Source organism: Rhinatrema bivittatum, chromosome 1, assembly GCF_901001135.1.
Source record: "Rhinatrema bivittatum chromosome 1, aRhiBiv1.1, whole genome shotgun sequence".
Taxonomy (NCBI): Eukaryota; Metazoa; Chordata; class Amphibia; order Gymnophiona; family Rhinatrematidae; genus Rhinatrema; species Rhinatrema bivittatum.
In genome coordinates this window covers 594,413,612-594,426,900 of record NC_042615.1, presented here as the reverse complement: position 1 = coordinate 594,426,900, position 13,289 = coordinate 594,413,612, and the positions used below count along the sequence as shown (strand labels likewise).

At 46.6% G+C, this 13,289-nt stretch overlaps 1 protein-coding gene across 1 annotated transcript in view; it reads right to left on the bottom strand.

The window, feature by feature from the left end:
* Positions 1–12,120, bottom strand: part of MARCH3 (membrane associated ring-CH-type finger 3) — a 178,334-nt gene extending 166,214 nt beyond the window's left edge. Inside the window, exon 1 of the mRNA XM_029619362.1 lies at positions 11,824–12,120. Coding sequence (XP_029475222.1) covers positions 11,824–12,097 — 274 coding nt within the window. The 5' untranslated portion in view covers positions 12,098–12,120. The remainder of the gene's footprint in view (positions 1–11,823) is intronic.
* Positions 12,121–13,289: the final 1,169 nt, after the last annotated feature.

Sequence of the window (13,289 nt, the reverse complement as noted above, 5' to 3'; positions counted from 1 at the left end):
GACCGCATCCGCTTCCCACCCACCAAGCCAAGGACACGAACAAACGGAGGGTCATCGCACCGTACGTGGAAAAACTTCAGTAACCGCCAAATATTAAAAAAAAAAAAGGGAGAGAGAGAGAAAACCATATGACGAGCAGACCGATTTGGTTCACAACAAATATATAATGAAACCGAGGCTGGAAAAAGATAAGCTGTAAATTCTCAAAGAAGCACGACAAATAATGAGGATGATAATAAAAGATCTTACGGAACTGGCCAGGCTTTACTTATTTATTTATTTATTTTTAGATTTTTATATACCGGTGTTCCTGTATTAAAATACAGATCACATCGGTTTACATTGAAACATAAAAATTATGCCAAGAGGCGGTACATATAACAAGGTTATAGAACTTGGAAAACATGGAAAACAGATTCGAATAATAACACTGATAAACTTGCAAAGTCTCTGAGAAATCAAATCATAAAATAAGGCGTAATTGTCTAAGATAAATGTGATCTGCAAAAGGGATTGCGATGGTGAGAATGACTTTCCAATTGTTGGCCGCCCTGGAATTTGCAAAAGTAACGGCAGGCCTGGATTTGTCAAGAGGCACACCAGGCCTGTGCCTAGGGTGGCAAAAATCTGGGGGGGGGGTTAGCAGGTTGGCTGAAGATTTATTGCCTTCTAGCTGTGCTGAATCTGGGCTGAGCACAGAATAGGCCTCTGCTTCCTGATCCAGCCTCTCCCTTCCCAGGCAGCATGGGAGGGGGGTGAGCCTGAAGCAGAGAGAGCAAAGGGGGATCATTATTGGTAAGATTAAGATATTAAGTCGGAGGGTGTACAGAAAAGCAGTTTTTTCTGCTTTTCTTACACTTTCCTGGTGCCGGCAGAAATTAACGCCAGCCTTTGGGCAGGTGTTAATTTCTGAAAGTAAAATGTGCGGCTTGGCTGCACATTTTACTTTCTGTATCACGCGGGAATAACAAATAGGGCCATCAACATGCATTTGCATGTTGCGGGCGCTATTAGTTTCGGGGGCTGTTGGCCGCGCGTTTTCCACGTGCTATTTTTACCCCTTATACAGTAAGGGGTAATAGCGCGTCGAAAACGCGCAGCCAAACGCGGGCTAACAGTGCGCTCCACGCACTGTACTGTATCGGCCTGAATGTGAACAGCTCCTGAAGGACTGTTACCAGAGCAGGAAATCTCACAGCAGTGGGAGCTGGAGCTCCAGCCTGTCCCATTTCCTGGCTCGGCGGCTTCCTCCTATGATCTGCTTTCCTGTCCTCCACTCCGGCAGCTTTTTAGAATAGCAAGGTGTGCATCTCTTAGTAAGGCGGCGCCTCCAGTTTGAAAATAATCTTCATTCTTCGGCTGTTTGGGCCATGCGCCTGCTTCACGTGCGACCTGGCCTGCGCGGTGCGAGCCGGTTCTGATGAGGAGCAGCACGGCGGCACTTTGATTTCCTTAAGGGCGTGGCTCCGTGGCAGACGCCTTTAACTTTTAAACCCAAAAGTCATCCAGGAGCAAAAGAGAGAGCACGGAAGAAAAATTGTAAGATCCCAATGATTTGCTCTGCTTGGCTCGTGCAGCACTTAGGCAGCCATTTAGCCTGGAGAGGGGAAAGCCAGACTCTTTGCGGCAGGTTTTCTCTTTCACTGGAACAGCACAAGAAAGATTCAAGGACTTTGTACAAGAGCTTTCAGGACTGCACTTGTCCCCTGTGTAGATTTACCTGAGCTGTCCTCGAAAGCTCCTCTACTACTCTAACTGTGGCGTGCCCTAGGGCACCTTCTACTCACTATTTATGTGAGTAATATTGTGGAGTAGGAATATGCAGGCCCCCATAATTTAATTTCCGTTCATTTTTTTGTTTTCGGGGGGGGGGGGGGAGGGGTTGTCATGCTTCATTTAATCTCATGTTTATTTAGGTTCGGGTCGTTTGCCAAAATGACCAAACATTAACAACCACCCCCTGCCAAAAAAAAAAGAAAAAGAACTGAAATGGGCCATCCCCGGGCCTCTACAATCCCTTCCCACCCAAAAAATCCTATGGGGGCCGGGGACTTCCCCAGCCCCAAATTTTCCTTGCTGTGCAGGTCCTGTATAGTGAAAGGGGCAGGAGAGATGTCCACTTGCCTTGTGCCCCGATGGCATCTCTTGAAATAATGGAGATGGCCCACCCTGAGACCAGCGCCATAGTAATGTCGGCACCGGCCAATGACATTTTTCCAGGGAACTGGTGAGTACAGGAAACAAGGGGGATTCCCTCCTGCCCTTTCATGACTCAGGACCCCATGGAAGGAATAAGTGCGGCCAGGGACGCCTTGGCTGGGCTCATCTCAGTCCCGCCCAGCCAAGGGAGGACCTGGCCCCAGATTATTTGCGGCGACCCAGACTGGCAGAAGTTATTTTTACTATTTTTTTTTTTAAAGGATGTGTGTTCAAAATCAACGCACCTTCTGTTTTGAAAATGAAATGAAAGAGGAAACATCATTGCCCCTGGTGGGTGAGGAATGGCAGGAGAATCAGCGCTGGTAGGGGCTGGAGTTAGAGAATCCCTGGGATAATGTAAGGGAAGAGTTTGACGTGCCGCTCTTTTGCTTATAGACAAGAGTGTGTGTGCTGGGAGAGAGCGAGGTCACGTCTGGCCCTGGCCCATCCCCCTTGCATAGGCCACACCCAGGCCTAACCTCACTCCATCTCCCTCCACTGCTCCATGGTTCTGCTGCCTTTTTATCTACAAATTAAGCCCTGAGTAGTAACATCAGAACACCTTTCTTCATGGAAAGGATGGTGGATTCATGAAATACCCTTCTGGGGGAATGAGGTGCAAAAACCAACTGAGGTCAAGAGATCATGGGATTAGTAAAGAACGGGGAGGAAAGCTGGAGATCATCGGGAGTCTACGGCATTGCACCAGCAATGAAATTGGGCAGACGAGATGGAGCTCACCAGCCTTATCTGCTGTCAGCCAAAGTCTATGGTTCTACGTTCGTGTATTAACTGACTGGTCTTTAAAAAACAAACACTAAAGCCTTTATGCTGCCTTAAAAACACTCCTTCGTGACATATAAGTGTAGGTAAGGCAGGGGAACTCACGAATGCTAAACATCAGACCATCACAGAAGAGCCACCAAACTGCCTCGAAAGAGCAATCGTCAGCACAGAGAGGGAAATTAGTTACTCTTTTAGGGAGAAGAGCCTGCCCAGGGCAGGAACTGTGAAAGCTTGGCATGCAGGTCTATAAAAAAAACAGCACTATACTAAGCCATGGATAGAAACATTGCGCATCTCAGACTCCGCTCTCGCTCGACCCCAAAAATGTTGTCCTCTCAAAGCAAACACAGGTATGAATCAATTAAGAGTAAACAAGCGCTCTTCCATTAAAACCGGGCCTGCTCCCGTACTGACAGCAGACAAAATCATATCTGCTTTACTAGTACAACAATGACGGTAACTTTCAAACCGGTACACGGGTGCACATTGGCGCGCACACGTCGGCCCGCACCCAGGGACACGGCCATTTTATAACATACGTATGCATATGCACGCATGTTTAAAATTCAACTCAATGCGTAGGCCGAAGCCTAAAGGGCAAAGAGACGTACTCGCTTCTGCCACATCACATTGCTCCGTGCGAAAAAGGAGAGGGCAAGTCAGTCCTGATTTCACCTCCCAACATGGATGGCGAATGGTTCCTGCTTCTTCTTAGGGTGAGCAGCACTATGCGTGCAACAAGGCATGGTCCGATGACCAGATCTAGCTCGGCCTCTCTCTTTTCACGTGGAACCTTGCAATCAACCAATATTCCTGGGCTCAAACAGAACTGCCAAGTGGCCCACTTCCAGGTGGGAGACTTTTGGCCGTCCCGCTTTCTTAACTTGTGTCCCACTGCATTGTGGTCTCCGTAGATCTCTGCTTCTGCCAACGAAATCAGAAGTGCAGGTACCACAACGCCTCCAGATGGGGGTTTGTCAGTATTCCAGGACTGGACTGAAATCGCCATCCATGAGTCAGGTCACTTAGCAACTCCTGTTCTAAACCGCACATGACTTTCGCAAACAGAAACTCTGAATTTAAGCAAAGTTGGAGTTTGTTTTGCAACAGTTCACAGGGTGTTAGTATTTGAACAAACTTCCATCCCTCAGTGGTGTCTGGCCTTATTTGTTTAGCTAGGTTTCAGGGCTCGCTTGGGCTGCAATTCTCCACTGACCTGTCTTGCTTCTCTACGTACTTTCTGAATGAACATCACGAGATTATAATTTCTAGAAGAGAAAGAAAGCTTCCAACCAAATTAAAATACGCGTGAACTTATTCAGGGTCTGAGTGCACTAATAATTGTGCAATCCAGTTTCAAACAAGACGTTCCACCCAGAACTAAAGGAGCCTACTTTCCGGGGCGTGCACTTGCAAGAATAATAATAATAAAAAAACCCAAACACATCAACCCTGTCAGTTTTCATGTGCCTCCCTAACATTTCCTGAAAATTTGATGTGGCTAGGACACCGAGCACAACGGGTACTAGGGGCACACACAGACACAGCAATCTCATAAGCCTTTTTCAGAAAACTAGGCAAAAAAAAAAAGAGATTATTTTCTCTTTCTTACTGGCAAGGGGCATACAGTTTGGAAATAAGGCCCAGTTAGCTGTTTCCTGCCAGTTCATCTGACCTGTTAATTCACTGGGGCAATACAGTTCTGAAAATGCCGGCCCCCTCTCCCCCAGATTCTCTCTGTTGTAAGATGCTGTAGGTACAGAGGGAAGGAAGGGTGTGTTTCAGCACTGTGAAGGCTTCAGCAGAGCAGGCCGCAACGAAGACTGCAATTCCAAGTATTTCCAACCAATAATGGTCAATACAAACTCCCTCAATGGTCTCAGCAACCCCCAACCTGCCCTCTGCAGTGAACGTTTCTAAGCAACAACCACAAACTCAACAGGTAGTGCTCGCATAAGGGCTCAATTTGCCTCAGGCCTTTCCCTTTCTAAAAATCAAATTGGGACATGCTTGCAATGGAGGGTAATATTCAGTGACCCACCTTCCCCATATTTCTGCCTCCCCCTCACCCCCATTTCCTGCACTTATGCGGCTGTGGCAAATGCTGCACAATTTACATCCTGACATGGAATCAGGCCTGGCCGCAGGATGACACAAAACCGCTGAATCCGAGATTCCCTCCCTCCGCTGTTGGGTACAAGACTGCTGCTGCCTCATTCTCCCTTCGTACTGGCCTCCTTCAGTGCTGGCTTCTTCTCCCTCCCGCTAAAGGGCTTCAGGCCTGCTGCGTTCTCACCCTCTCTCCTACTATTATTTCTTTTTTTCGACAATTTGTATTCCACTCATATCCTACCTTCATGGTGGATAACACAACTGCATTCATAATAATACATAAAAACATAAAGCAAGTACGACAAAATCATGGCAATGAATCAATTAAACAAACACTAAACAGTAAAATAATAAATACAAGCATAAGCAATAAAACATTAATACAAGATGACCAGCAGTAAAACTAGAGACAGCCAGAGACTGAAAAGGTAGAAACTCTGCTCTAAAAGGTGTCAGTAAGAGAAATCCTTAAATCCTTCCACCCTAAAAACCTATTAAGAAGGTTAAGGAGCGCTAACCTAGCCATAAGCATCTTGAAAAAAAAAAAGAGTTTTCACTGCCTTCTTAAAGGTAGAAATACAGATAAGGCCTCTGAACTCTTCTGGAAGGGTAATCCACAATGATGGTCCAGCTACCAAAAAAGACACCTTCACGAGCCTTGCCTAGATGGATCAGTCAAAAGGAGGGAACCTTAAGCAGCAATTTATTAGCTGAACAGAGCGGACGGGAGGGCCTGTGAATCTTTAGTGCTGAATATATCCAAGGTAGATTGGAGTTCTTCAGTAATTTATGAACCAGCATTATCACCTTAAATTTAAAATGCCAACTTACAGGCAGTCGATAAAGGCACTGTAAAACTGGGGTAATGTGATCCCGCCAACTAAGACCTCCCTATAATTCCAGCCACTGATTTCTGCACTATCTGCAGGGTGCACAGTTGTCTGGCCGGAAGACCAACAAATCGTGACTTGCAGGAGCCTAACCCCTGTCTTACCAAAGCCCTAGCAACAGTTTGGAAATCGAGGGTAGGCAACATCCTTAATTTCGCAAAGGAGGATTTTACAACGGAATTTATCTGGTGTTTCATAGACAATGAAATCCCCAAGTTCTGTTCATAAGGGGACACTCTGACATCAACACCTACAAGATTAAAAACTAACAGGGGCATGCAGCATCTACAGGAGGCCTGCTCACAATGAGAATGTCCATTTTGTCAGTGTTCAGTGCCAGGTGATTGTGGGTTAGCAAAGCCTGAATAGTGGATAAACATACGTTCAAGTACTTGCTGATTGCTGACCATGAAGAAAGTTTAGAAACAAAAAAAAATAAATGAATATCATCAGCATAAAATTTTAAATTACTAGTATCACGCTCCTCCCTCCCACCATGGGGCTCAAAGTAAACATTAATACAAGATGACCCCTGCGGGAGCTGCTATGTTTCTTCCCCCTAGCAAAGACTACTAAATACTGTGTTATTAGTTCCCCTCCTCCACCCTCAGCTTATCCTTCCCTGTCCCTCCCTTCACCCCCCCCCCCCCCTCTATCCCTTTCACTGACATCAATGGTCTGGTACCTTCCAGCCCACCTGTACATATATTGTTTATTGTTAATTTATATTTCGAATGTTCCTATAAAATCTCTCCTTCTCTATCCTTCCTACTGCTGTTCTCTCTCCTCCTTTCATTGCTGCTCCCCCTTCCCCATCCCTGTTTATTGTATTTCACTCTCTTGTTAATTTGTTACAATGTAAACCGGCATGATGTTCCGACGAATGTCGGTATATAAAAACCAACAAATAAATAAAATAAATAATAAATAGAGGTGTGCACAGCAACAAATTCCAGTTAGTTTTTTTTTAGGTCATTTTGTTTTTGGTGTTTTTCAGTTCTTTTTTTTAAGTTTCAGATTTTTTTTTTCATCTTGCAAATAGCACGCACTATTTTCTGAAACAAAAAAAAAACCCAGAGGGCTCCGGAGACCCCCCTGTCCGAAGTCCCCCACCCCCATCGCCCCAAAAGCTGCCGTTTTCCGAAAAAATGTAGATTATTGAGCCACTCTGTGGCTCGGCTAGTTTGCCAGATAAACTAATCCAGCTAACTTAGCCCATATATTCAACAGCGGGGCCACACAGCTGAATATATCCAGCTATCTTAAAGTTAACTGGATAAGTTTACCTGACTAACTTTAAGTCAACCGTATGGGTCAACCAGACTCAGTCGGATAAGTTATCCAGCTAATTCTGAATATCTGAGTTAGCCAAATAACTTATCCAGCTAAGTTGGCTCTGCCCCAGAACGCCCTTTCCCCGCCCACCATTTAGCTGGCTAAGTGGCGGATGTTCAGCAGGGCTGGATATTCAGCCGCCGTTACTTAGACGGATAAGGCCACCCCTCCACTCATGGACCCGGCAGCCTCCATTTTAAAAAATGGTGCTGCCCGCCCTTTGCCCCATCATGTGACAGGCACTACCCAATGGCATCAATAGCCCCTGTCACATGACAGAAGGAAAGGGCAAACAGTACCCCACACTAGATCACCAAGGAGAATTTGGTGAGTCCGAGAGGGAAGGGAGGTGAGAGGGGGGCTAGTGTGGGTCATGGGGGTCCAGCTCAAGAAGGTGGATTTTTTTAACAAAGGGGAAGGGCTGTGGGGTGGAGGCAGGGCCTGTGTTCCGGGGCAAAGTTTATAAAATATTACTTTTTTTGGGAAACGACCGCCTCCAGAGTGGTGGGAATTGGGGGAGACAGGGTCTCTTCGGAGACCCCCGGATTGCACTGTTTATTTTGGGTACCTGTGCGTACTATTTGGAAGTACTGGACACAAAAACAATGACAGGAAAAAATCCACAAAATTTCAAAAACAAAATGGAACAACATATGCAATGTTGTAGATATTGTCATGTCCTTTCAAATGAATGCACATCCATGCTATCAAGGAGGTGGACAGGTGTAGAGAAAACTGGTCAAAGGAGGAAGAAGATAGACTGGAGGGAAGGAAAGCAGGACATGGAAAGGAAGAGGAGAAAGAATGAGAAGCTTTGAGAGGAACCAAAGAGAAGCTGGAGAGATAGGTGAGAAGAGGAGAGAGACAGGCTATAGGAAGAGAGGCTGGAGAGATAGATGAAAAGAGGAGAGACAGGCTATAGGAAGAGAGGCTGGAGAGATAGGTGAGAAGAGGAGAGAGACAGGCTATAGGAAGAGAGGCTGGAGAGAGATGAAAAGAGGAGAGACAGGCTATAGGAAGAGAGGCTGGAGAGATAGGTGAGAAGAGGAGAGAGACAGGCTATAGGAAGAGAGGCTGGAGAGATAGGTGAGAAGAGGAGAGAGACAGGCTATAGGAAGAGAGGCTGGAGAGATAGGTGAGAAGAGGAGAGACAGGCTATAGGAAGAGAGGCTGGAGAGAAAGGTGAGAAGAGGAGAGACAGGCTATAGGAAGAGAGGCTGGAGAGATAGGTGAGAAGAGGAGAGACAGGCTATAGGAAGAGAGGCTGGAGAGATAGGTGAGAAGAGGGGAGAGACAGGCTATAGGAAGAGAGGCTGGAGAGATAGGTGAGAAGAAGAGAGAGACAGGCTATAGGAAGAGAGGCTGAAGAGAGAGGTGAGAAGAGGAGAGAGACAGGCTATAGGAAGAGAGGCTGGAGAGATAGGTGAGAAGACAGGCTATAGGAAGAAAAGCTGGAGAGATAGATGAAAAGAGGAGAGACAGGCTGTAGGAAGAGAGGCTGGAGAAAGATGAGAAGAGGAGAGACAGGCTATAGGAAGAGGCTGGAGAGATAGATGAAAAGAGGAGAGACAGGCTATAGGAAGAGAGGCTGGAGAGATAGGTGAGAAGAGGAGAGAGACAGGCTATAGGAAGAGAGGCTGGAGAGATAGATGAAAAGAGGAGAGATAGGTGAGAAGAGGAGAGACAGGCTATAGGAAGAAAGGGTGCGGTAAGAAACGAGAGATAGAGAAAAAAGTATGTAAAAAAGAAGTAAGCAAAAAAGAAGAAGAGAAAGAATTGAAATGGAGTACATGTGCATAAGCAGACAAGCCTTTATCTAGATACACAAGTTTGGAACATTTTTTGTTTTTAAAGGAAATAATTTTTGAGTGCAGATAAAGCAATATAAATGATATGCAAATATGAATCCTAATCTAGGAGGTTATCTTCTAGAATTTGATGGTCCTGGCTGCGGAAGCGCTGCAGAAAGCTGGGAGCCTGGGTAATACTGTCCCTGCATAGGCCTTTTTTTTTTTGGTCCCCAAATCCCTTTCTGGTGGCTTTTAAATACTTTCAAGTAGTTGGATAGGACGAGAAGCACAGGTTCCACCGGCCCCTTATGTACAGGGAGCAAAATCTGGCTTTTCCCCTGCAAAACACTGAAACAAAATATACCTTTTTTTCTCTTTACACTTGTTCAGTAACTTTAAGGTTTGTGTAAAACGATTAACTTTTGTTCAGAGCAAACAAAAACTAATTAAAAAAAAAAAAAAAAAAAAAGAATATAAGCTTGGAGCAGCAGAAAGATTTTGTACCCTAACTGAGCAGACAGACAAAGGCATTCCTGAGGATGATTCTGTCAGCACTCAGAATACAGGGCCAACTTTACATGGGAAGGGGCAGAACAGCATGCGCCAAGTATATGGTAAGAGACAGCACACTTAGGTGCCACATCTACGCACACCGCATACGACAGCCAAAAAGAGGGGGTTTCTTGAACTAGCTGTTGAATTTCCACAGTAATTACTTCTCACCTCAGAATTCTGTATAATCAGGTTTTTTAATGCTTTGTCCAGCAGTGCTTTCCCTATGACCCTCCACAGTTCAACTGCCAAGGTAAATAAATAACCTAGGAGAAGTAAAAGGAATCAATTGATCTAGTTCCTTATGCTAAATAGGGGACACCCAAAACAGAAGTATTTAAATCAGATTTTTTTTTTTGCTCACTTTACCGTTGTATGATACTGGAAACAGAAAACTTTGCTGGCCAGAAAAAAATAAAATAAAATAAAATAAAACGAACTAAAGAGCACACAAAAGACATGGGGGTGCTTTTGTTCCATTCAAAAGACGTGCTTCTGTTTGTCCTTCCAGCCTTAATCAACCACAGCAGACCCCGACTTACAGGGATGCGCCCAGAACCAGGAAGGAGGCGCCTGCTCCTGGGCGAGTTGAACTACAAAGGCAGGAAAACTCTCGGGATGCAAACGCAGATCCCCCCCGACGCGCTCTGGGTGTGACCTTGCCAAACAGATTTAGCTCACTGTGGCTCAAGTTTACCAGACGGTAACTAGGTAATAACAACATTGCTCCATCTCTCTCTCCCCCCCATCCTCTGAAACATGGCACACGGGAATAAGTGTCACATACGTGCCCTAGACCCAGCAGTATGCATGTTACTGGGAAAGGGATGTTCTCCAGAGGACAACTCATGGGCGCACATTATTTATCACGTTAGCAGCAAGAAACTCGTCAGAGCATTATCACACACATGCTTAGGATGAAACTCTTATGCTGTCTGTGTAAGGAACCCACTGGCTGGACAACTTCATGGCTATGGGGTCCCACACTAGTTACTTATGCCAAACACATAAAATGGAAAGAAAGCAAGTGAATCTGAACTTTTTAGAGGCAAAGGCTCTGAAAACAAATAAAAAAATTTTAAAAAGGGCTGGGGTGGGAAGAGTGAGTCATCAGACCGTTTTAGGCTAATACATCCCCCACTTTTGATATTTCTCTCTCTTCAGGGAGGTCTTGTCAGGGAATTCCAAGTTTAAAAAGTATAAACGGAACACGTGAAAGATAATAAATTGTACAGCTGGCTCCATGACAGGCAAACGGGCTGACATCTAAGACTTAAAGTGTTTATTCTGTCAAGGGTTTCTCTTGCTTAAAAAAAAAAAAAAAAATCAGCAGCTGTACTGAAGACAATCTAGAAACAGACAAGTATGGGGAGGTACTGGAGAGAGATCGAGCCTGTTACAGTAATGAAAACCATACCGCGTGCAGCACTAGACTGAATGTTGATGTAGACGTCTGCTAAGAGATTTTTTATAGGGATTAGGGCTATCGTTTCCTACTCTTGCTATCTTGCTTCCCCCCAAATCGTCCCCAGCTACTTGTAGCCCGGGAACCCATCTGTCATGTACGGCTCCGAGCAGAGGACGAGCCCTGGCGATCAATAAGCCCTGGCGCACACGTTTCCTCGTGGCTCTTTTCCCCAGCGCTGTGCGTGTTATGTTTTCACAGATGGCTGTCTGCCGGGGCTGGAAAGCAGCCGCAAGGAATTATGCAGGGAAGGCAAAGCTCCTAAAGTTCACGGGCACAGACAGCCCCAGGCACACAGAGCCGCTAGCCCCGCAGAGCGAGCCCAACCATCATCCCCTCCCCCCCCCCCCCCCGCAGAAGTTCAAGACCCCTGGACTGGCCACTGTTGGAAACAGGATACTGGGCTTGATGGACCATCGGTCCGACCCAGTATGGCAATTTCTTAAGACCACAAACAACACCATCCCCCCCACCCCCCTCCCCTACAAAAACACGACACCCAGTCAGTGCCCTCCGAGTCCATCAGGGCTCCTCCGTAGCGATGGCAAGAAAGTGACAGGCTGGCTCGTGTTCTCACATTGTCGCTGCACATCTGCACCAGTGCGCTCCACCGACAGTGCACACGGCATCTCCCCCTCCCCCCGATCACAGAAAAAAGCCCACGGCCATCGCCGCCGCCGCCGCATGCACTCACCCTGCTCCACTGGATCTCCCTCGAGTGCAGAAAAAAAGAGCAATTGCAAAAATCCTCTCCTCTTCTTGCTCCGGGCTCCTCCTGCTCCGCGTTCCCTGCTCCGTCTGCTGCCCCAGATGCGGGGGGGGGGGGGGGTGAGGGATGAAAGTCTGGTCTTGAGGCTGAGACGGTGCACCGGCCTCCTTGCCCGGCCGCTGTCAGCTCCTCTCCAACACCCCGGCGCCGGGAGCAGCTCCCGAGCCAGCCGAGAACCCGGAGCCTCCCCCAGCCACATGCACCCACCGCCCGGGGGCGGGCGCGCGCAGGCCCGCTGCCAATCTGCGAGCGGCGGGGGAGGAGCCGCAGGGGAAGGGGGGGGGGGGGCCCTGCTGGACGCGCTGCGGCACTGCAGGGGCCTCCTCCAGGTATTAAGGAGGAATGCCAAAAATAGCGCAGACACTGTGTGCCCTCGATCCTCGAGGTCAGTTTTAAGTCTTCTCTCGTTGGGGAAAAAAAAAGCTTTATTGATTATTGCAAATACGGCTCGATGACTAATGTCAGGCTGTGGCTATTAGCTCTGTCTGACTTCTTGTATTAGGGATTCAACCAAGAGACATGGGAAAATTACAGAACCTACCGCAGCGCTCAAGCTTTGGATTCTTTCTTTAAACTAATGCTCCGATTTTCATCCGGTACTGACTAATAAGTTAGCAATTTGTCTTACTTATGATCACATTTTTAAAATATCCAGTTTTCCGCTTTTCACTCCCTACTTTGTTTTTTTCTGCTGGAGGTTCATTTCTTGTGGTGGTCTCCTCCCCGATCTTTTGTAAGCAATGGGTCATATTCCACTGTATGGTTTAAAAAATGCTCTGTGTACTGTGAAGTATTGAAAAAGTGCACACATCAAACAGTGATACTCTCCAGCAACGAAAGATCTTATTGTTGGTCCAATCTGTCGGCATCAGCATGTATGGCGGCCCAAGGTTTGATTCCTGGACCTGGTTCCTGCTCCGCTGCCCAGTCGCCCCGTCAAGACTCAAATTCTTAGCCATCGAGCAAGAGCGTCACCTACTGGTTGATTCAGGATCGCAAGAAAGCTGTGATTAGTGGCTCTCAGCCACAGGGCTACCACTGACAGAGCTAGACAGGAACAGGTAGCCATGAATAAAGGATATGTTGCCAGTTAAAGCAGGTTTTGATTGGGCTGGAAGCCCAAGGAGCTAGAGGAGGAGAGGGAGAGGAATTGAAGTCATTTTGCTGAAAATGTTTACATTGTTCAGGTGCAAGTCCCCAGAATCTTTGGGAATAACTGAATGAGTTAGCATACAGTGCGCTGGCTCTGATTGGCTCATGCAGTAACAGGCCAATGCAGTAATCTAAGAGCCTGATTTTCGAAAGCATTTAGGCACTTAAAAATTGATTTTAAAGATGTAAATTCACTTTGCCCATGTAAGTGGGCTTTTGAAAATTGCCTCAATATATGC